Source organism: Lonchura striata, chromosome 5, assembly GCF_050655825.1.
Source record: "Lonchura striata isolate lonStrDom1 chromosome 5, ASM5065582v1, whole genome shotgun sequence".
Taxonomy (NCBI): Eukaryota; Metazoa; Chordata; class Aves; order Passeriformes; family Estrildidae; genus Lonchura; species Lonchura striata.
In genome coordinates this window covers 34612290-34636448 of record NC_140707.1, presented here as the reverse complement: position 1 = coordinate 34636448, position 24159 = coordinate 34612290, and the positions used below count along the sequence as shown (strand labels likewise).

Here is a 24159-nt window from a genome sequence, read left to right as displayed (position 1 = left end):
GGGCGCGGCGGGTTCGGGGCGGCAGATTCCGCACCGCGGCTTCCCGGCGGCGCGGGGCGGGGGCGGCGGCGCGGGCGGGCCGTGCGGGCCGTGCGGGCCGGGGGTTCCGCGCAGCCTGCCCTGCCCCGGCGCTGCCGCCGCCCCGGGGCCGGCCCCCGCTGCCGCGGCCGTGCCGAATCTGCCGGCGCGGCGGGGAGCGGCCGGCGGGTCACGTGCCGCCCCAAACCTGCTGAGTGATGGCGGCGGCGGCGCCATGGCGGGGCGGGGCCCGGAGCGCTGGAGGCAGACGGGGCGGTCTCCCGGAGAAAGCCTTTATTACAGCAGTGCCCGTACACAGCAGCCAGGGGGAAGGGAGCGGGGCCGCGGGTCCCGCGCAGGGGAGGCCGAGGACGCCCCCGGCGGGCACAGCCCGAGGGGGCCCGGAGCGGCTCCGTCAGCCCGCGGCCGAGCCCGCGGCGCTCAGACGTAGCCGGGCTTCACCGACAAGCGGCGGCAGTTGGGGCAGCCGCGGGTCCCGTTGGTCTGCAGGCACCTGCAACGGGAGGAGGTCGGGTCGGTGAGGGCTCTCCGCGGGCGGAGGCTCCCCCAGCGCGGCTCCACGGCTGTTGTTCACCACAGAGCTGCTCCCCGTGGGCCCTCCCGCCACGGGCAGAGACTGCATCCCTCTCCCTTCCCTTCCAGCGAGGCACTTCGGCAAACTCCTGTACGAGAGTTTGTTCCTGCACTGCTGGAGACAAGTCCACAGAGCTCGTCGGGCATGTCTCACTGCCCAGTAGTTTGATGCTAATTCTGGTGTCAGTGTGAGACTTTGTTACTAAAGTTTAGTTTTCAGATTAGTTTTCAGAGTGTTTTGTAATACTCGTGTTTCTTTTACCGTAAAGTGATGGTGCAGCTAACTTTTTTCATGCCGGTAGCATAACAGTATGGACAACTTCATGTCTGTGTGCCACTAGCCAAGGGAGAAAGTGAGTGGGCTCGGGAAAAGCCCAAACTGACCCTGGGAGTGAAGAACTGATTCCCCAGGAGGAATCAAATAAGAATCTGTGAACTGGGTTGATCACCTACAAAGTGAGGACATCAGTGAATAATTATTTAGAGGACAAGTGGGAGTGCGATGGGTATGATGGCTAAATCTCACCCTCCAAGGCTGTGAGACTCTTAGCACTGCAATGGGATCCTGCAAGGCAGGATCAAGACAAAGGTAAGCAGGTAATCAAGACAAAAACCCGGGGAGCAGCATGCATAGGATTACTCTGGGCATAAGCAGCTCTTTCCTGTGACTGTCATCACAATAATTTTAGTACTTCCAGCTAATTACTTCAAGTGGAAGAAGTGGGAGCAAGGTAGTGCCTGGAGCTGGTTGTTCTTCTCCCCAATGGACTCTCCACACATGCCACAGTACAGCTCCATCTCCTCCACACATTCATGGAACTTCACTACATGGTCACGCAATTCTTGCTGCTGCTCCTTCGTGCGATAGATCCTTTCACACAGGCAGTGGAGCTTCAGCAGGCCGAGCTGCACGTGAAGGACAGAAACATAAGACAAGTGAACGATAGGGTGAACACAGAGCAGAAACAGGAGTGGGAATGCCACAGCCCCATCAGCCAGCTGGAGAAACATCAGCAGGCTCAACAATTCCTGTCATTAACTCTTCTTCTTTGTGTCACAAAAGGTACCACCAGGTTTGAGACACTCAGCAGCTCTTCCACTCATGGTTTCCCTGAGCTACTTCTGATATACAGTGTATTTCATTTCCTTCGCCTCCAGCCAGCACACAGTTCAGCAGCTATTCAGGGCAAAAATGTTTTTCAGGAAGAGACCTCTGATCGTCTAGTTCTCTGCCTGTTTCACACCCCATTTTCACTGCTTCCCATTCTCCTATGCCTATCCAGTTGTGACTCCTCACTCACTTTTCAGACTTGCAAACTGGTGATTATCTGTGCAACTGCCCACAACCAAACACTTCCTGACAAAACAAGTCCCAAACACTCACTAGTTAATAGGAATGCTAATGAGCAACAACAAGCCTGAATAATTCAATCTTTCACATCTTATATTGCCTGACACAAGACTATGAAGAGTGCTGAAAAGAAGCTGTAGGATCCTACCTTGTTGCCTAGTCCCTCTGCCAGCTCCTGTGCCTTTTCAATGCTCTCCAGAGCCTGTGAATTGAGAGCAGTGGTTGTTAGTTCTCAGCCAAATATATGAAAAACAGTCTTGTATGAATGTCCTATGAGCATTATTAAAAAAGAAGAGGTAAAGAAGTACAGAGTAAAATTTGGATTAACAAGTATCCCTGCAACACTGAAGAATCAAAAAGGCTTTTTTGGGAGGGCAGATTTCCCTCCCCTCCCAAAAATTAATCCATGAGAAAAGGTTGGCTTCTGAAAGACCACAAGTAATGCAAGAGCTACATTTCTGTCGCAGACACTCAATGTCAGTGTTGGCAGAGGCTGGTCCCCAAGCAGAGAGAGTAGAGACTTATTTCAACTCCGTCTCACATGCTCATCTGGGGCTGGGATGGAGCACTAGCAGAGCAAGCCTTGTCCCCATCCTACCTTGCAGGCTCAATAATTGTCAGGCAACTTTAATTTAACTTGTACCAGAAGTGAGGAAAGGGATCACCAGCACCAATACACCACACTCATCTGTTTTTTCCCTGCAATTCATATATCCACCTAGCCTTACTTACACATGGTGTGATGTAGGAGTGTTCTGCTATCCATTTTTAAAATCTGAAGGAAATATTTAGCACAGCAGCTGTCATTCCAAATGACTCCCTACTTTCACATACATGTCACAGTGTTCCTTGCTGTTCTGATAATTAGTTTCTCTTTTCCAGAGCTATTGGGATCTGCTTCCTATTTGTCCAAGGGGAAGAAGATGTCTCCCTTGTGATGCAGCAGTTTTCAGGAGGAACATTATAAAATTTCTACCCTATAATTTGGCGTTACTGCTATTGTAGGAGGAAAGGACCAGATGAGATGCAAAAATGTGCTGTGAATGCAGAGGAGATGGCATTAGACTTGTGGTGGCAGCAACAGCCAAGGATAAGGAAATGGTAAGAGAGGGAAGCAGGAACTAAAGGCCAGCAGGGAGAACATAACTGGGAACTGTGCTTAGGAAGACTGAGTGTCTACTGGAAACTCCTGAAATTAATGACTGTGAGCAAGAATCAAAGTGAAATGTGTGGGGTAGGGGAAAAGATGATGTTGACAAGTCTAGGGGACACTTTTTCTTGGACAGGAATATGAGACTGCACAAGAATGAGGGCAAGCAAGCTGTAAGCAGCCTGTGAGGATTTGGAATAGCACTGATTACATTACATGCAAATGAAATGGACTGACTGTCCGAAGAGACCGGGAAGATGGAGGAAGCTTGAGCAAAAATAGGGAAACTGCAAGTTGGAAAGTTAGCAAATTGCTTTACCAAGTAGCTGATATAGGAATGAGTCATATGAGAAATGGAAACTGGCAAGTTGAAGAACAGGCTTGGGTGAATATTCAGGGATTTGACATCTAAGGAGGTCACATTTGGTCAACAGACATAAGGTTCCCGACCCAGCAGGGCAGACTTCCCCTAATGCCTGGAACAGAATACAAGATTCCTCCACTTTCTTCTGTGGGATTTGGTGAGATGGGAATTCTGTGCAAAGCCCTCATCATGTTCTCACAGTGAGAGCTGCTTGATATCACAGTGGCTCAACATAGAAACAGTGAATGTAAGAGTTTGATGAGTGCTCTGAATATTCTCTCCTGCAGAGGACTACCTGCTGTGTCCTGTCCCATTCTTTTGATACTGAGCTAACTTTCCATAGTTTCTTCTCCCGTTGCTAGCACTCTGTTTACTTACTGTGATTGAACAGTGTGTCTCACCCAGCTGATTCCCTGACGGAGGCACTCAGATGCTGACAGCACCCTGAACTTGTCTATTCTGACATAAACTGGACATACTGATATGTGAGATGCTTCATTTGTCCTAAAATTTTTGGTGTCTCAATATGAGCGATAAGAGTGAATTTTCATCATACTTGGACCCAACCAGCATCTTGATGTGGCACTGTGTACAGTTGTTCAGAGCTAGTTCAGGGCTAACCTTTGAGCATTTAATATCGTGGGTGAGTAATGTTCCTGCCGTGCAGTGTGCTGCATCTAGTGGAGTCTGGACTTCAACACACGTACTCACTGCCTGAGCATTTTCAAAATAAGTAGCTTCACCCCCTTGTTCTATATTGACTGGTTGTCTAGTCCCAAATAAATTCCCGCTCTCGTTCCTCTGTTTCACATCAGAGTTTACAGTTTACACATCAAAGTTTCTCCAGGAATTTTATGCCACGTTTGCCTGCAAAGCACATGGTGGAGCTGTAGAGCTGTCTAAACATCATTAGCACATCAGTGAGCTTAGTCATATAACCAAAAAGTGAGCAGGGGAATCTATTTCAGACCATAAGGCTTCCTTCCTCCAGTGCTGGTTTCTCAGTATAGAGCTTAAAAGTCATCAGGATTGACTAATGAAGCAATTCTGTAACTTAGCAGCCTGACTCAGAGTGGATGTTCCTGCCATTAGTTTCAAATTCCTGGCTGAGAGAAACCATTCAGAGAATTAGAACTCTACAAGCAACGATGGACCCTGTTGGTAGAACCAAAGGGGTGTAGGTCTCTTCTGAACTGTACCCTCACCACCGTGCAGTACACGACTGTACTCTAATCTTGTCCTACAAGCCTCTGTAGAAACAAGCTTGCAACTGACCTTGTCCAGCTCCTTTTGAATCATCCAGCACTTAGTCACTCCTAGCAGCACCTGGATCAGGCCCAGGCGGTTTCCAATCTCTGTCATGATGCTCATGGAAGAATCATACCGAGGGAAGGCTGTCTGCAGAAGCAGGGAGGAGAACACATGTTTTGCTATGAACTGCTTTTAATGCCCTCTTGCTATTCCCCCTATCCTTCCTGGCAGGAAGGGGCTGTACCTGCACGTCCCTGCGACTGCGATGGATATCTGCAAAGCAGAGCAGACACAGTGCTTGCAGAGGCCGGTCACCATGCTGCAGGGCAATCTTCATGGACTCCTGAAAGAAATTGCCTCTGGTCAGTAGAACAGCTTGTTCCTGGTTCAAAACAGCAAGGCTGGGACTTTGCGCTCCAGCTACTGAAAGCTCAGCTCCAAAGAAGTGGCATCATCTTTTAAGGCAAGGAAAATATTTTTCACATGTTCCTAACCAAGGGCCATTCATAGACCCAAATTTTGAAGCCCTCTGGGCTACAGAAACCACTGCTCTAAGACTGGAAGGCAGCAGGAGGATTTACAGTAAAGTGTGAGTGGCAGGGCATCTCTCTTGCTCCAGTGGCGTGGCAGGATCCCCTGGCAGACCCCCCAGCTCTGCCCGTGCCCCGTACCTCACAGCAATCCATGGCGTCTGCCAGGCGCCCCAGCTTCCGATAGGCCACAGCCATGTGGTACTGGCTCATGGCACGGTACTTCAGGCTCCAGCCCTTCCCGTAGTCATTCACCAGTTCAGCAGCTTTACATGGGAAAAACAAGGCTTTCTCATAGTCCTGTAAGGCACACAAGCACACAGACAGCAGTCACAGCAAAAATAAATTAAAAAGGAGAGAAGGAAAAAGACCCGCTATTTTTATTTACTAACCCTGCAACAGCTGTACATCTTTAAACTCATGCTGCTCCTCTTCCACGTGCAGTATTTTGGTGGGTATCAAATTGTGAAAGATGGAATTGCCATATACTGAATTCTTCTTATTCTCTGGTTCGAAGACATTGGGGCAATGGCCCAGCAAAGGAATTTGATGTAGTATGCCATTAACTTTATTCTGCAGGAACCATTTACCCTCTGTAAGCAAAGGCTGAAAACCTTCTCTGCTCTTACATCATCCCTACTTGTAACATCTACATGGAGCCTTCATTTTCTCTAAATGGTGAGTCTGGCTCTCCGAGAAGCTCATTATCCATCATTGCAGGGAAGAGGAACCAAGACTCCTGGCCTCATCAATTCACAACAAGTAATAATACATTTTAAACATCTTCTTTTTGCATTAAAAGCATGTTAGAAATAAATATTATTTTACAATAATTATGTAAAACTTATCTTAATATCTAAAACCATTCTCAAGTAAGTTGTATGAGACTGCAGAAGTGAAAAAGTCCTCATATTTTTTTAATTCTCCACAATGCACAAAGGAAACCACAGCTTCTCAAATTTTCTTTCTCCTTCTTATTTCACACCATTCAGCACAATGTTACTTTATTTTTGGTCACCACACTTCACGTGATGAGTCTTCTATGAGTGAAGAAATCAAGTCTTTGTGAGAAAAACATATTTTTTGCTGTTTATACCATAAGTTAGAGCTGGCAAATCACCCCTGTGCTCAGTCCCTGCCTGGTTTTACCTACAGCTGCTTGTTGGCAGCTATTTGCCTACAATAGTGGTAGAAATAGAGAATCCATGAGTTTTGGCTGCCAGCCCTGTGTCTCTGATGTGATCTTCTTTGAAGCTAAGTTTGATCTTTTCAACACACATATTCACAGCTGCTTCTACTGTGCTGTGTAAACATGACACTAATCCTCCCATCCTTACTGTGGAGGAGAGTACTCCATTTGGATTTTAGGAAGGGATTTTAGCTTACAATACTCTCTCGGTACTTCACTTCCTATAGGAACGACAGAGGCTGAAATTCACGTGATTTCTAATGCTTCCCTGAATCTGTGGGGCAATCACTCCTCTCCCTTAGGTTACTGTACCTTTATCTGGGTGTAGAAGTTCCCGAGGCTGCAGCAGACTCGACACTCCAGCATCTTGTCATCGTTGTTGTGTGCATAGCGTAAAGCTTTCTCAAAGCACTCCAAAGCCTTCTGGAAAATGCTGAGGCCCAAGAAGGCATTGCCCATGCTGAGGCTCACCTGGCCATTCAGCTGCATGCTCACAGTGGTACCCTGCATGTTCAGACACGTCTTACAGTAAGAGATTGTTTTCTGGAATTCACAGAGTTTCTCATTGCTGCGAGCCAGGTTTAGGTAGCTCTCTGTAAGGAAATCTGGGTCTTCCAGCTCCCGCGCTGTGTCAATCTGGACCACTGCAAACTTTAAGTAGAGAAGATAGTGTTTACAGAAGTGTGTAGTTTATTTAAATACAGCTCAAGCACCCACAGAGTAGCACCCTGTACTGGAGAAGAGGATCGTCTGAGCAGGGCAGACAAGGCCATAAACACATGGAGAAGCATTGTATGCACGGAGCAGTTATCTGGGGGTTTAAAAGGCCTGTGAAGTCTCAGAAGAAACCTCTCCCTCCCTTCGCACAGTCTCTGGGCAGGGAAGATGAATAGCTGTTAAATGGCCCTAAAGAGAAGCTGGTGATATTTCAGATGAAACATCTGAAACAATGCAGTTCTGTTATCTTTCACTCCGTGTAATGTATCCCACTTTCTCTGGAATTCCTAAGCTATTAAAATACTGTTAATCAAAGAAAATAAGCTACTTCTTTAATGAATTTTCTACTAAAAAATTGCAGTCTTGATCTTGACAGTTTTAGTTCTATAACCTCCAGGATTTGTTGAGTACTGCTGTCTTAAATGAAGTCTTTCAGGTGGCAAACTTTTCTAAGCAGTAACTCTTATGTTTTGTGATGAAGCAAGCACACTACTGGTTTGATTTAATATCAGTAGCAAAGGTAAATAGTTAGCAGTTTTCATTAGACATTATCAGTTAGGATTATGGATGGCAAATTCCAAAGAAATAAATTACTTCCTTTTTATGTTGTGGCTACACATAATAATTTAGGCTACTAGAACATTTTGCATTCTTTGGAAACAAAAAAACCCCAAACCAAATTAAAAAATCACACACACAAAACCCCAAAAAACAAAAGAAAACAAAACCACAAAAAAAACCCCAAACAAAACTCCCAAACATCACCAACCATAAATTGTGTATGTTGGGTTTGTAATTATCTTCTTGGTTTCCATTACAGTTTAGGAAAGCTCCTGTGTGGACTCAGTGATGCACGCTAGCTCATGCTTCCCTACATTCCCTTAACTTTGCACAAGTTCTTCAGCATTTCCAGATTGCCACAGCCTTTTCTCTTGGTGCAAAGTAATTTTTCCTCTCCAAGAGAGGTTGAGCATCACAACTCTTCTTAAATCACTTTTTATTTCATGCCTTAAATTCTGACCCTTTTTGTCCTGATATTTCCTCTCTCAATGGCTTATTGCTAAAGTTCTCCTTTCTCTGTCCTTTGACCAGTTGCTGTGTAAATTCTTCAGTTTGATTGAAGCCATTTTTCCTTCCTAATACTGCGAAGAACTAAAATTCACCAACTCTGATCCCACTTTCTGTTCTCTTCTCAGGTAAGGAATTATGTTTGGGTATACTAAACTCACTCCTTTGCCTTAATTTTTTTTTTTTCTCTCTCCATGAAGTATTCAGTATTTCCTTCAGGTAGCTACATCTTGCCCTTTTTTCTTATTTCTTCTCCAGTCAGTCTGTTGTTTTTGCCAGCACCTAATTTCACACCACTTAACAGAATTGTTTATCTTGAAATGTTTTCCTAGTGTATTAATACCTCTCCTTTCTTCTTCATCCTAAGTATTTGATTTCAATATAGGGCTTTGACATGTGCATGGCTTCATCAGGAGGGTGTGCCTCTCTCCCCACTCCAATTCCAAACAGAGCTACCAAAAACTTTTCAATGAGATGTCGACACCCCCTTTACATTTTGTTCTAAATGCTTATAATAGCCAGTCTAGTAAGAGGCAACGCAAAACATCAGGACAATAATATCAAAGCCCTTCAGTAAGACCCTATTTCAGGCTGGGATAGTTTCTTAAGACTATTACAACACTCTCTTGCCTTGTCTTACAGATTCTTGAGTTGCCCTCCCAAATGCTGCCTGCTGCTCTCTGTACACATGCTCTTTGTTCTCAGATCCACACACCAGCTTCTTTTTGTTCATTTAATTAAACTGTTTATCCTCATGTGCTTGAAGTGTAACTTCAGCTACTTGTTACCACTCTTCCATCAAGCCCCATATCCTTCTTTCTTCCTTCTATACTGTCCTGACAACTGGAAGCTGCTCTCTGACCTAAACTGTGAGACATCTGGGATGTCTCAATTACCTCACCAAAACAGCATCTTCTTTTCCCTCTTAATCAGCCCCTGGCAAAAAAAATAATTGCAATTAGAAAACCCCCATATAAGATCTGTATTAGATATCAGCCAGAAGCTGAACAAGATAACAGACTTGTCTCCACAAGATCGATAATTATTCTACAGAATCCACTTGGAGTTCTCTTTTTATGCTGACATACACACTGTAAACAGCTTGTAGTTGGACAAAGGCTCTGTTCTCATACCTGTTCCTGAACCCTGATAACATGGTGTGCCTGTATGTGGGAAATAACAAGACAGCTTCCCATGAATAACTGGAGAACTTAATTAACCAAGGAATCCTGATGAACCAGGCCCAGTGAAAAATCATGTTCTGTGTGTCTTGTGGGCTGGAGCTCTTGGTGAGCACAGTGATTACAGCAGCCCAGAACATGCATTCAATAGCTGCTATTTTCTGTTACACACAAAACACCCCCCACTTCAGGTTCTGATCTCCAGCCACATTCCATCGTGGGTGCGACACAATGGCATGCATTCATCTCCAGTTCACCTTACCTTCAGCATGTCTTTGTATCTGCCCATCTCTGCATGAGCAGTGATGAGGCAACCCAAAACCCGAAACCTGCCAGCAGGATCCGCAGACTTCTCCAAAACCCTCATCCAGACTCGCAGGGCCTTTTCGGTCTGGTTAGACTGGTAAAGATGGAGTCCTTTCTCTATCTGTTGCTTTGTCTGGTCCTGGCCCATCTCCCATGGATTAAAAAGCCTCATACACTAACCTCTAAGGATAGCAAAAAGGACGTGCTTACAAGAGAACACAACGTAAAATGCCCCACTGGAAGAGGGCGGGTTGTGTGCTCAGAGGGCCCAGAGCCATAAGAGCCCAGCCATGTCAGGGGGCTGGAGCTGTGGTAGGCAATGGCAAGAAGTGGTTGGTCAGCACTGAAGGCAGGATCCCAAATCCACTAGGCAAACATCTTGCTTCCTAGGGCTCCATCAGTGCATTTGTCGGTCCAATCCCGTAAACAAAGAGGAAAAGCACGACAGGGAGAGAAAGAGAAAAATCCCAAGCCACAGGAGTGAAACTCAATCTGAACAGCAGTGCTGGTCTCCTCCCCATTGGCTGCAGCTGCTCCTGCCACTCTAGCTCACGTGGCTCCCAGGAATTCTAGTCAGGCTCCCCGGCTCCCAAGGTCATGGTGCCAACTGCCCACCCCTGCCCGCCAGTATGCAGCTTATAAATACCCCAGGGAGAAACAATTGGCTGCAGTCACAGCCTCGGGTTGCCTCGACTGTCTCTTTCCTCTCTGGCCATCCCCTTAGACAAGTAGTGCTGGTGGTGGGCTAGCTTGGGAGGAAGCAGACTCAGATAGAACAGTAGCTTTAGGAAAAATATATTTATTAAAAGTCAGGTGTGAACCAGGTAAAAACTTCAGTGTGTACACACCCACACTGTTACTCTTGCAACAATGTACTTGATATTTTGCTAGGCACGAAATCAGCCTCCCTTTTGAAGACCTTGTTTGGACTGTTTTTATGGACATAGGTCAGCTCTGTCACAGATTTGCTGCAAATACACCTCTGACATCCTAAGTTTAGGGACAAGGAGCAAACCATCCTAAAAACCTTTGTTTTTGACTGAATGTCGCTCCCTGTGATGAGTGTGGTAGTCCTCCAAAAGTTGTCAATGGCACTGCTTAAGTTCTGCATCCAGAACTTGACGATCTTTTATGATGAATAACAATAAAGACACAGAACAACAGGTATCTGCACTTTTTGATCGCAGGAGAAGTGTTAGCCCCATTAAAAGATAGCTTTATGTCTCCCACACTCTGTTAAAAAAATCAGACTGGTTCCTCCAGGAGTCACATTTAATACTCTCACCAGTGTGCTGCAGCCTTGGTGGTCTAGAGATTTATTCAGTCCTTAAGAAGATTCACCAAACCTGGGAAAAGGGTGGCAGATGGAGAATGCTACAGGGATATAGAATGTTTTTCAGATGCAGAAGTTCCAGGAACCAGTTTTGTGATCCTTTTACTGGGCAAAGAGAAACAATTTGAGGTTTTAACAGACCTGCCTGCAAAACCAGACATGCCTCCAGCTGCCTCCCTGCTTCTTGGTGAATTTGATAGCAGTTCTTCCCCAGGCAAAGTATAAATATATAAATACCTACAGAATCACCTCAAAGGGTACTAATCAAGCTATCCTGATCTGTCAACAAAAACCCAAGGGAGCCTTCCTAAGGTAATATCCTTAAGGAAAGCAGGACACAAAATAAGGAACAATAGCCTACCAAGAGGCTTTACATCATAGCAGTCATGATCTTAAGGGATTACATCTGTATCCAAAATTCCCTCAGAAAAGTATTTCAAAAAGAAAAATGTTATAAATTGTAGAAGTGTTTTGCTACAATAAGACTGATTCTCTTTTGGGAGCTCATATACACTATGATACTTACATTATTTAACTTAGCTTTGTTTTTCAGAGATGTAATGTGTTAGATATTTCAGCATAGACTCTATGTAGTCTCAAACTCTGGAAGTAGACACTATGGAAAAATCTACAGAAGCTGAAGAAAACTAATGGTGAGGCATTGCTGGTTAATGTGCGAAAATCCCTTCAGCAGCACTATTAAAATTGTAAGCTAGGTACTTTATAGAGTTGAGGACTTGCATAGAAGTCCGATTTAGAATATTAAAAAATCTCTCCTCCTTGCAGTAATTATTTTATGTCTCTCTAGATGTAAGTGGTGGGATGGAAACAAGATGCAGAAGATCAGTCCCCATGGAAAGCATTGACAATGGTGAGGCCATTCAGATTTCTAGAGTTGGAGAAGTTAAGAGGCCAGGAAAGCAGCCACTAGGAGCCTGCTCTGTAACAGAATCAAGCCAGGACTCAGGAATGGGGAAAACAAAAATTTTACCATTCTTGGTAGATCAGACTACTTTGCAAAATTAACCTTCCACAAGTGAGCTGCCTGTAACGTAAACTCATCATGAGATTCTTTTGGACCATGTCAGCAAAGCACTGCTCCATTCCCCACACAGCACAGCCAAAATGAAGAGGGTGCCTTGCAGCCTGACAAAACCCACCTAACAGGAGATGATCTGCCCTGCATTTTGTTAACCTCACTTTAGCTCTTTGCTTTTGAGCACTATGAAACAGTATTTAGTTTCTTAGGAATCAATTTGCAACTCACCTGTTCAGATAAAAACACCCTAGTAAAATAAGGGCTAAATCCATCAAATTGAAACTGATCATTTTCAAAAAATCAGGAACATGCTCTGATATGGAACAGACCACTCTGAGCCCAGCTGCAGCTGTCTAAATAAGGAGGGATAAAAGATGAATACTGCCTGCCTGTGCTACTTCAAAAAAAGCAATGGCATCTGTCTGTGGCTCAAGATAGCTATAATTCATTCAATATTCAGGTACAGATTCTAAAGTTAACAATCTAGTTTCTCCTCAGGAAGTGCAAATAAATGAGCCTGAACGGTGCTTGGCAACATCAAATTAGGGAATCTTACCTGTCATACATGCAGTGTGGCTCATCATGCACTCACTTCTTCAGAGTGACCACACTGACCTGCTTCTCCTCCTCCCCCCCATGCTCTTCATAATGTCCCTGGTGACTCCTGGCCGCATGAAGAGAGCAGAATGTGGCAGGTAAAGTCAGGAAGACTGGAGTCAAAACAAATAGTGAAAGGTGGAGGTGGATGTGAGAGGAAAAAGGTTTATCCTAGAACATCCAGCATCAGGATTTCATCTACAACTTTGTGTATTTCCTACAAATGCTGATAAATGTAACAATTAATGTGAAAATGCTGATTATTTTCAGAGATTAATACACAGACTCTTAGGTGTAGTTTGACTGCATGCTGATTGGTGGTGGCCTTTTGAATTGAAGAAAAAACCTTCAAAAAATAAAAAAACCCCACTCACCCAAAAGGGATCTGGTGTCAGTTCCGTAAGATGTAGCTGGCAAAGCTTTGATTTTGTAAGACAAAGTGAGTGAACTTTCTACACAAGCTGGAATCTTCCATTCTGCCTCAACAAACCCTTTTTTTTTTTCTGATTCATATGTTTCTGTCCATCCTTGGCCGCAAGTTGTATCTAAACTGAAATCCCTCCAGCCTCTCTTCTCAACAGCTGCAAATTAACTGCAGGGATCCCAGCACAGTCTGTAACAGGTGGCTCTGTGCCTCGTGCTGCAATTGGTGTGCTCAGGGCAAAGAATGCAGCACTGAATCCTGATGCTTTGCAAGTGCTCTCGGATTTACAATCATGTAGGAAGTGATGGGGTGAAAAGAGTATGCCAGATAACACAGAAAAGGACATGGAGGAGAAACATAGCTGTCCTAAAACTGCTTGCAAGTCTCCAAGATGCAAGATAGCAGAAGGAAGGAATAACATCAGGGAATTTTAGGAGCTTTCAGAAATGCAGCAAAATCATGGCCATTGTGGTACTTTCCTTTTGAGAGAGAAGCAATATTCGTGTCAAACTTGTGGCAGGTTTCTAAATGAATTATGCTTTGGCTATGCTAAATACTTTTTATTGATTTGAAATAAGATATCATAAAAGATATCTTAGTTCTATGAGCAAAGCAGGTAGCCTTTGCTTATCACTAGTAAGTAATCCAAATCCATTTGCAGTTTCCCTGTGTACTATTTCCAGGATCAGGAGCACTGAGGGCTGCAGGTACTTTGATGTTGCAGAACCAGGATAGATTCAGCCAGCTTGGCTGTGTAAGGGGAAGGAGGCAGTGGCAAGTGTGCAGCTTGTGAGAGTGGCATAAGATGGTGCCTCTCTAATCCCACACAGCACCACACACTGGTGCTGCTCCTGCAGAGCTGAGGGCTGCTGCTCTGCCCAAGGTATTGAACCACCCTGAAACACCCTGAGCACAAGTGCATGGACAAGCAAGTGGCTGCACGGCACCAGTTCTGTGAGGCTGGATATGCCTACTCCTCACTCCCAAGTATTGCACGTATTTGCATTATCCAAGATCCTCAGCTTTTCTGTATCTGAAGGGGACTTAACTGTCAAATGATCCAAAATGGATGTATATCAACCAGAAAACCTTTTCCATTTCCACTCAAAGTAGCTCAGAAGTAAAAGTACAGTACTTTTACACAGAAGTCCAGGGTGATACTGTGATATTGGAACACGTGGTATTGGGCCATGAATATTTTTGTGTCTCACAGCTAAGAAGCTGTAAAATACTTTTCTCACATCTCTCGTCATCTTCTCACCCTTGGATCCAAAAAAGAACCTCAAGTTTAAGACACAAATACAACACACAAGGACTCTTCTCAAACAGTTTAATAGCAAATAAACAAAGGAAGGTACCACACTTGGCATATACAAAATGACTTGTTGTCGGTGTGTCTGTGCAATTAAAACAGCTTTAAGTTGCCCTTTGGGACAGAAAGAAAAAAAAAACACACACACACAAAAGGAAGAAAATTCCTTTAACACATACTCGCTTGTTCCAAACTTGTAACAAATCTTTTCATTTTTAAATCCACTACACAAACTCTGCGATCAGATCAGAAAAGCAACACGCGCTCCTCTGCTTTTTAAACCATTAAAGTAAAATCTGTAATTCTCTACAGAGTACAACACAATTTCACACAAAAAGACATTTTGTTTTGCAAATCAAAACAAGAAAAAAAGGAACAGCTCAAACAAGGTAAAGAAAAGCATTTCTACGACTGAACCACGACTTCGAGTTGATTAAATCCCGTTAACTGCAGAACAGACTCTACATTTGGTCATAGTGGCAATTTGTTTTCTCATCACATTGTGAATCACTTTACATTGTTTTCTAGTAGAAAAGGCAAAAAACTGTACAAAACCCCTAGTGTTAAATACAATGTTTGTACCAATAAAAAAGCCCACAGGTTTGTCTCCAAAATGTAAATTTTCTTTTTAAATTATTCACAAAAAGCAGCCAAAAATCAGAAAGGCAGCTGCTGCTCCACTGTCTCAAATCCATTAAAACCACCACAGAACAATTAAAACAACCAAAGGAAGAAAAGGAAAGAAGAAAAGGAAAGAAACAACCAACATTTGGCATTTTGGTTTTCTTCAGATATTTTTCCACAGGTTTCCCCAAGGTTCCTTATGGAACCAAACGCACACGTACAGAAATGTACGGGCAGCTCCTCCACACACTGCAGGCTATCTGTGCCCCTGGCACACAGCCCTGTGCATTCAGACTGTGGGACTAACAGCAGCCAGCCCCCAACCCTACTTCCCATATCAGTGAGCCTCTACCCTTTTTCATTCAGCCTCACGATTCACTCCCAGGTACATATATCATATTCAAATTGCTCTCTTTTGTAAGCACATTAAGGACTGTCTACACAAGTCTGGTCAACACCTAGTGAGAATACAGCATCCTCAACCAACTCAGGAGTAGGACAGAAAACAATCTTTGCATCTTTACATTATCCCAAACACTGGACAAAATGAAGATTTCTATCCCATCAAATTCTACTTGTTTTCTCAGCAAAAACCCTTCTCCTGGAATTCCATTTCACATTATTTCAATTTTAAGAGACCTACACTAGCTTGCTGCTGCTTCTGACTGAAACTTATCACAGCACAGCCTCTTCAGGTGCCTTCATCTAGAAGCTACTTCCCAGTTTCTACCTGTGCAGATGGGATGTAGGGCAGGGGAAGCCTGCTACCCAGAGACCAGTAACCTGTTCTAGTTCATCCTGCAAGCCATAAAAACTGCTCAGCTCATTACCCAATTAAAAACTAAACAAAAACTAAAAAAAAAAATCTCCGCAGAGATTCCCCAGCAAAGGCCCTTGAAAAGAGAGCTGGGGATGGTACCCTGTTCAGGTAACAGCTTCAGAGGCTGTTGTATTGTGCTTGTCATTTGGGAAAAGAGCCAGCAGTTGTAGAACCAGTGTTACAAACGCTTTCTCTGGGAAATTTAAAACACTTTATTTCATGAGCTAACTTAGATCCTTTCAGAATCCTACCATCAAACTCTGACTTATGGTATTGGGGCTGGACTTCAGAGAAATGTGCCCTGAGTTGTACAAAATGCTCAGTGTTTGAAATGAGCCCTAGTTTAAGACAGGTTTGGAAACAGAAATATTGTTCTGTTTCCTTCCTGCTCCCAGCTATCCTCTTCCACCAAAACTTCCACTAGGGGAACAGTGTAACCAAGCACCCTCAGAGCTTCTGACAGCACTGGAGATGGAGCAAGGTCCAGGTGCTCTGTCAGGCAGACAGTCTAAGTGCACAGGTAGATATGCCCTCGGGTGGCTTCTGATCAGATATTTGTCATACCAAAACCACCAATTTAAAGGATACCTTTGAAACCCACTAAATTGCTCAGTTTTTGCACAAACTATAGAAAACAGAGAGGTGAAGGTGATATATACGAGGGTGTGAAGAAAACAGCAGGAAACATGCACAACATTTCTGGGCACTATCTTAGTTTGAAAGATTAAAACAAAAACATCACATTTTGCTGAGGAGATTGTAGTTACAAAAAAAACCCAAGCATGCCAGAGCTTAACAAAATACAACATCAATTTTGATCAAATTTTCACTGCAGACTGGTAATCACACAGGGAAGCAGGGGAAAAAAAAAAAAATCTGTAAATATCAGGGCAAAAATGTAGCTACAATCAGAGGAAAACCTAGTTCAAGTGTTTTCTGTTGATGCCACTTCAAGTCACAAGTTTGAACTCATAAAAACACATGCTGTCTCCTCAAGCACAGAAACCAGATCAGCAAAATGTGACTAGGAAGTCTCCTGAAAGATTGAGTCACACCATATAATTAACTTTTTCTTTGAACTGTGTTTTTAAAACTAAGCACACAGAAAAAACTAAGCCTAGAAAGTGATTTGCTGTATGTTCACAGAAATACAAATATTCTACAAGGTATGCTAGCAAGGCTGCTCTGAAGACAAATTACAAAGAATCAGATTCACAAAATCAAGTGGTTATCTTACGAAGGTCTAGAAAAATAGAAATTCTTTTATATTCAAATGCAAGTTTAAATATTTCCCCTTCAGCAGTCTTTCTAGCAAAACCAATTTGGCAGCACAAAAAAAAAAAAAAAAAAGAAAAAAAAAGAAAAAAAAAGAAAAAAAAAGAAAACAAAAAGAAAAGAAACAAACATAATAAAAATACACATCAGCATCAAAGGTCAACACAAGGTCAAAGGTGAGAGTTCAAGCATCAGAGAAGCTGAAGAGACAAGGATTTGGACGATGTACTTGAACGCCACATCGACATGCTTTAGGCACAACGATGAACAAACGGCAGGAATCTAGAAAAAAAAACAAACCAGAAAGAGGGAGACCCACTGAGTTACACAGAGCAGTACATCCAAACACGGAGAGAGAGAACAAGAATGGGCACTGTACAATGAGATCTCCTGGGGAAGGGAGTTGACAGGGAAGGGCAGCACATGCCAACGATGGACAAGTAAAAGTCAAAGTACATGAAGGACACCAAGTAAACATCAAACTGCCAGAAACCAAATGGAAGCAGAGGCCTGGATTTCACTCTCAGCACCCAGTCTGCAGAGCATTCCACAGCCAGTGACACACTGGTTAGAATGCATTCACCTTGCCCCGTGCCCAGTGTGTCTACTACTTCTGTTTAGAACAGAGTAAACTCCCTCCCCAGGAGACCGATTCCAAAAAATATGACTCCAGGGCAAAAATTTGCCCACAGAGACTGAGACCATGAGAGACAAGACAGAGGACACAAGGGATTCACAGGTGGTTTGACGTTTGAGACTTTTCTTGCACTCTAACATGGGAAGTTCTTAGGCAGTAGTAGCCCAGCAAATCCACGTTCTTTCCTTTAGCTAGTCTCTTCTCATTCCCTAGGAGCCCATGTAACTGGGGGTGGGTGATTTGGAAAAGGGAAAAAAAAAAAGATTATACAAGACAAAAAGCCCACACATCAGAGAAGAATTCCTTAAGACTTGACTGCAAGTTAAGACTTGTCCTAGCTGAGCACTTGTCATACCATTAGACCTGCACAGGGATTTTCCATTCCCAACCTTTTATGTAACAGCCCTCAGCTCCCTGGCTTCATGAGGAGGAGATTCTGGGCTCTGAGAAGCTCTACAGTCACTGTTGCCAGTTTGATGAGCAGAAAAAATGTGTTTCCTGAAATTTACTTGAAGAGTTTATAAAAAAATAATTCTTATATTAAGTGACATAAATACCTCTCTTCCCTCCCCTCAACTTGTGAGCTGCAAGGAACGTTTTGGGATCAGAGTGGGAGGCAGAAGAGAGAGGAAATGGTTTGCTTTCTTATTCTGCCTCCCTACACCCCCAACTCCCCTTTAGCTTCTGTTTGTGGCCTTAATCTTCAGCACATCTCAAAGCTTCTGGTTACAGACTAGAACAAGGTGAGATTTGCATATTATCTAACATCATTTGAGAATAGCAAGTGTTGCATTCTTGTTCCAAAGCAACAAGAAGCACATTGTCTACTAAATCAGCAATGCTCCTCTTATTAGAACTGCTGAGATTAATTTGCTTTTCATGCCTTCCAATAAAGGGAAAGGACTTTAGTACAGAGTTTAAACCAACTCCAGCAAACAGAGTACAATGCAACTCTTGCACTTGTTTCTGTATTTCAAGAAATACGCTAGATAATTTGCAGACAGGTGCAAGATTTCACTCTTAAACCAGAAAAGCAAATTCATAATGAACTGAGGCATGAGAAACAGTAAGAAGCATGAAATCAAGTGACATCTTAGCATGCACCACTGATATTCTTTGGTTTGTCTCGGGATTTTCTTGATAAGGTTTTTTCAAATATTTCTCTCAGCTATGTTGAGGGCAAAGACTGAGTTTTATCCAAGCCGTGTGGGAAGACTGGCCTATAAAACAGAACCATGAGATGCTGGACAAGCTCTTAATGACTTAGAGGAAGTTATTCCAGTTTGTCCTTGTTTTATTCTCACAACAGTGATAATTCTGCCTTCTGTGTTTTATATTTTGTGGCAGGTATGCTAGGGATATCAATTATCTTTAGGTTTAAATGTCTGCAACAAGAAGCTTTCAAAGCATTTTACCTGTTCATAGTTGCACCCTTCATTTGCAATTTCCTTTATCCAAGTTGTTTTTAGGTATTTCCAAATAAAATAGGAACAACTTCATTCTGCTTTGTTGTTCTTCCCTAATCCACAGCCATTACCAGTTCAGTTGGATTAATCATGCATGATAGAATTATTGTAATATGTGACTTTCAGTATTCAGGTGAAAAACTTTTTCCTGATAGATGCATTTGCCAGTGAGATTCTTCTGAGCTGGGATTTTTAAATAATGCCAGCCTTGTATTATAAAAAAGCTAAACTACAAAGAACTATCCTATTTTGGACAGTTGATTATCTAGGGGACTGAAGAAACGATGATTTCATTTACTTTAGTACTGACACTAAGCAGTATCACACTAAGTTCATAATTCTTTCACCTTGTTACAGCAGCAAAATCAAATATCTCCTGAGAAAAAGAATAAATCTATTAAGTAGACCATTTCCACTTTGTAGACTAAAAATATTTTAAGTATTTCCTGGTGTCACACATAATAAGGAATCCTATTCCATCAGAAGTTCTTTTAGCTTTTCTTGTAGGAAATCAGGTTCTTTGGTTCTAAGCATATAGCATACTTTGTCCATGTGGCTGTTTTAGCCAACCTTCCGCAGCTTATTTGAACTCCCCAACTCTTATCTTACTATCCAGGAAATAGGGAATTTGACACTGACTTGGTTTGCACTTGAATGAGAGCATGATATGAACTAAAAATTTAAAAGCCCCAAGTCCCCGGAATCCCAGACTTCACTGCTAATGTGTGAGGAAGAAAACTAGCTTAAGACTGAAAGGCAAGAACAGCCTAAATCCCCACAATCAGCAGCAGCCACCAGACAGACACAGAAATGTTGACTTTATCTGATCAGTTTTGTTATCAGAAAAAAAAAATCTGCCCAAGTCACAAACTTGATACATTTATTAACTTTGGCAACATACACATTGATACACCAAGGGAAATCTGAAACAAATACACAAAAAGGGCAACATCTTCAGCTGGTGAAAACTGATGCAGCTCTACTGCGTTCAGAGAGCTGAACTGCATTGATTCAAACCATCTGAGGATAACATCTTTTAAAATTCAACCTGCATAGATTTATTTTCTTTTTCTTTTTGGCAATACTTAGTTACGCCAGTAAGGCACAAGAGCTAGCCCAAGTTAGGTGTCTTAAGGTGATTATGTCTGGGAGGAGTCACTGATCAAACTAAGCCACAGTGTAAACTGGTGAATCTCCTAAAATTACTAGGAGTCACACCTGTTTGCAACAATGCCAAGCTTGATCTGTAAGTTACAGTATTGAGGACACAGTATAGGATGAAGAAGCTAAAATATCTAATTTTGGGCAACTGAAATGACTAGTAAAGAGGCCAGAGCATCAGGCTAAAAGAAAAACAGGACAAAGGTCTTAGATAGTACAGTAGGGTAGGATGCAAAGAAGGTAAGAGTGACTGTAGAGACCCCAGAGCACAGTGCTCTCCTCCACTGGTTCACAGCATTCATCTTCCTCATTTAGCAGTTGTTGGGCTGCAAACAGGCCACTGAAAATCAGTAGTTTCAATCATACACATCATTATGTGTGTAAAACAATCACATTCAGGATTCTACAAAACCCTGGCCTTTTTTTTCCAGTGAAATAATTTAGGTAATAAATATTCTCCACCCTGGAGCGGTATAAAACTTCTATAAAAATAGAAACAACATTCTTGGTTACAGCAGGTTGCACTTGGAGCAGTTGCTCCCAACTATGTTTTTTTAAGGTTTTTTTTTTCCTTTTTTTGAAAAGTATATAATTTATATATATATATATAAAAAATTCCCATTAACACCCTGGAGGCCTTCACACTCCAACACTCTTTTCTCAGAAAATCAGGACACATCTTTCCTATGGTGCAGAATTCAAGTGTACATGGTTCACCTCAGTGTATGTTTATGTTTCTAGAGAGATTCAAATAATTAACATAGAAGGGTACCACATGCCAGCATAACGGGGAAATTTGGCAATCTGGCCTTTGAAACTTTGCCACCACAAAATTATTTAAATAATACTGACAGATTTATCTGTCTGCCATCAATACGGACAGATTGACATCAACTGTTTGATTTTCAATCTAAGAACTGGAAAGGGCTCCCCTCAGGTGTTACATATCAGGCCTTGTAATTCTGAGGTTTGAGATCCCAGGGGGCCCAGTCCCTGGAAATGCCCAAGATTCCCAACAGATCACGGCACACAAGTGGGGATTCAGACCCGAGATCTCAGGTTTGATGGGTTTAGTGCTCCTCCTGCTGGAGCAGAACACGAAGTCCTGACCTCATGTCTGACCCACACACATCATTTAGCAGCTGGCTCCCAGACTGCAGTGTTAGCTGGAGCCCTGGGAAACAGCCTTACATTTCAGGAGTACAAAGAAAACAAGGAAAAAGAGATATTATGAGGTAAATCAAACTTCTGTTAAAGACACAGAAATTGTAAACTTCCTCTTGTGACAGAGGTGGATTTTGGTGGTTTTAAAATGGAACTCTACACAGATTTCTTCAAACAGCTCAGGCCAGAGTGTCAAAAGTCCTTTGAGCCCCCTAAAACCAGTGAATATCAAAGGTCCTTAGCAATGCACTAGCAATTTCACTGGTGTGCAGAAAAAGCGTGTGTTCAGTTAAGGGGTGCGTTCCATTTTCCTTCAATATAAAAGATATCAGCTTGTACCAAAAGGCAGAAAAAGACTGAATGGCTCAATACTCTGGTTCCACAGCTCCTGGTTTAGCCTGTTTTGCACTGGTACACACCACCTTAAAGGAAAACTGCAGCAGAGAGATACATCTAATTACTAGACCAAATCACTGCATGAATTTTGTTCATTTAAAAAAAAAACAACAAAAAACCCCAACAAAATAGAAAGTTATTATTTCAGTAAATAATCAGCACTTACATTATGCTTATGAAAAGGAATTCATAGCAATCTCTGCAAAAAAAGGACATTATTCCATAGAAATGGGCAATTGGATCAACTGTTAAGAAGAAAAATTGTCAAAAATTTCTGCAGGTTACCAGGGATCTAAAGTTTATTGTTTCCAGATCCACATGTATTCATCCAGTTAAGCTGCCTCTACCCTTCCACAAAACCTAGATGAAGTACATAGTTTAAGTTTTCTTATACATGGAGAAATTCACTGCATCTCATTACTATTCCACTGTAGACAGGGAGTGAAATTTTCTGGGCAGAGACATTATCTAATAGTTTTATAAAGTGCTGTGTACATTCACACTGCTATATAAACCCTAGTTTATATACAGCAAAAAAAAAAAAAAATCACTGCAGTTTTCCTTTGGCTTGTTAATGTGTTCACCCTTTTAGCCCATCTGCTTTAGAGATGATTTAATAAATCCCCACTGTGGTATACAGTTAAGGAAATTCCAAAGAGCACATGGGGCATAACAAAGGCTACATGGAGTTGATTCTTTCTTACCCAGGACTCTGTTCTCCTTGCCTATCTTTGTTTTCATCAGCTGTTCTGTGTTATTTCTGCTTTCCCTTCTCTTCTCTACCCCAAGGCAGTGTGGTGTCAGTTTCTACTGCTCCCTTTAACCTTCTCTCCCCACTCGCAAGGAGCTGGCATTGGTCCTTCTCAACACACACTGGTTACAAACACAGCAAACTTCAAATAAGGGAAAAAAAAATGAAAACAAAACAAAACAAAACAAAAAAAAAAACCTCAGCGATATGGCACCTAAACTCCAAAGTAAAACACTGGAAACAAAAGCACAAACTTGTCCTCCATCCGAAGCAGGATTCTCAGCAGAGGCTGCAGCAGAGTCTTCAAGGGAAGATGTGCCAGATAGAAGGCATGGATCAGCTTCCAGGACTGTAAAAACACAGCCTTAGGGCTTCGAATCACTAAGTGTGCTCCTCTCCAACTTACCAGAAGATCCTTCTCACTCCAGTCCCAGAGGGGAGGTGTGCTCAGTATGGCTTGCTGTCATTCTTGGAGCGCTTGAGCTGCACTTTCAGCCGCTTCATGCCGATCTGGAAGCCGTTCATTGACTGAATGGCAGCCTGCGCAGAGACAGGATTGTCGTAACTTACAAAACCTGAGGAGAGGAAAACACACAATTACCCCATGCCAGAGCTGCCCGTAATGGCTACTCACAACTGGAAATGAGGCACTCACAAGGTCAGAGAGGTTTGCATGAAGTGCCATTTTCAGAAGCTCATAACTGTTTCAGACTCCTCATAGCTTCTAAAGGCTCTCAAACAAATTATTGCTTTCTGACTTATGAAACTTTGGCCAGAACATTACACAGCTCAGGAAATTAACATTTTTTAGTCTATCAACAAAATAAGTAGTGCTGTTCATAAGAACTCATACCTGGGAGAAAATCAAACCTGGAAAATGTTCATCCAGATGCAAGAGCTCATTAAAGATACAAGATGGAAATCACCCTCATGACATTATGGGAGCAGATTTGTTTGAAGTGAAATAGCTGCCAAGGAAGGGTAGCACTGGTACCACTACTGTGTTTAGGTTGCTCTCAGATGGGAGGTTGCGTATCATTCCTGGAAAAGATTATCCTGGAAATAAACTTCTCCAGTGTTTTGAAGGAGCCTATTTTAAATAACTCCACTCAATGCCTGGAGTGAGAATAACTCCCACTCCAGTCAATGGCTATGTGTCCATATATAGGTGCTATAACTGAATGATCAGCATATTTCTGTGCTCTCACAAAGCATCAGAGTGTCCACATCTTTTTGACTCAAATAGGAAAAAATTCAGGATTTTATGTAGACACAAAGCTATCAAAAACATAGAGGAAGGTGCACCTCTCCTATTCCATCACAACGAATCTCCATCTATCAAAACAGTCATGAGAGCTTATGGCACTACAAAAATGCAGTATGGTACCCACAATAGTTATATCTATAAAGATATTAATACAAATAATTAATTATCATAATG

The 24159-nt window shown here is 42.7% G+C and overlaps 2 protein-coding genes and 1 long non-coding RNA gene across 36 annotated transcripts in view; 1 reads left to right on the top strand and 2 right to left on the bottom strand.

The window, feature by feature from the left end:
* Nucleotides 1-299: 299 nt before the first annotated feature.
* On the bottom strand, nucleotides 300-9891 carry RAPSN (receptor associated protein of the synapse). The gene is made up of 8 exons (XM_021533287.3): nucleotides 9676-9891; nucleotides 6760-7098; nucleotides 5400-5558; nucleotides 4973-5071; nucleotides 4753-4875; nucleotides 2112-2165; nucleotides 1319-1518; nucleotides 300-532 (listed from the first exon to the last, which is right to left on the bottom strand). The coding sequence occupies exons 1-8, from the start codon at nucleotides 9889-9891 to the stop codon at nucleotides 460-462; spliced, it is 1263 nt and encodes a 420-aa protein (XP_021388962.1). The 3' UTR covers nucleotides 300-459.
* Nucleotides 492-15913, top strand: LOC146767322 (uncharacterized). Its single transcript, XR_014956003.1, has 2 exons — nucleotides 492-1201; nucleotides 2846-15913. It is a non-coding gene; the product is annotated as an uncharacterized LOC146767322 (long non-coding RNA).
* CELF1 (CUGBP Elav-like family member 1) overlaps nucleotides 14429-24159 on the bottom strand; it is a 59284-nt gene continuing 49553 nt past the window's right edge. For 26 of the 34 annotated variants that reach the window (XM_021533271.3, XM_031505039.3, XM_085581727.1 and 23 more), the window contains one exon: nucleotides 14429-23293. In XM_021533271.3, coding sequence (XP_021388946.1) covers nucleotides 23166-23293 — 128 coding nt within the window. In that variant the 3' untranslated portion in view covers nucleotides 14429-23165. The remainder of the gene's footprint in view (nucleotides 23294-24159) is intronic. The other 8 variants (XM_085581745.1, XM_085581752.1, XM_085581756.1 and 5 more) reach the window with 1 other exon arrangement.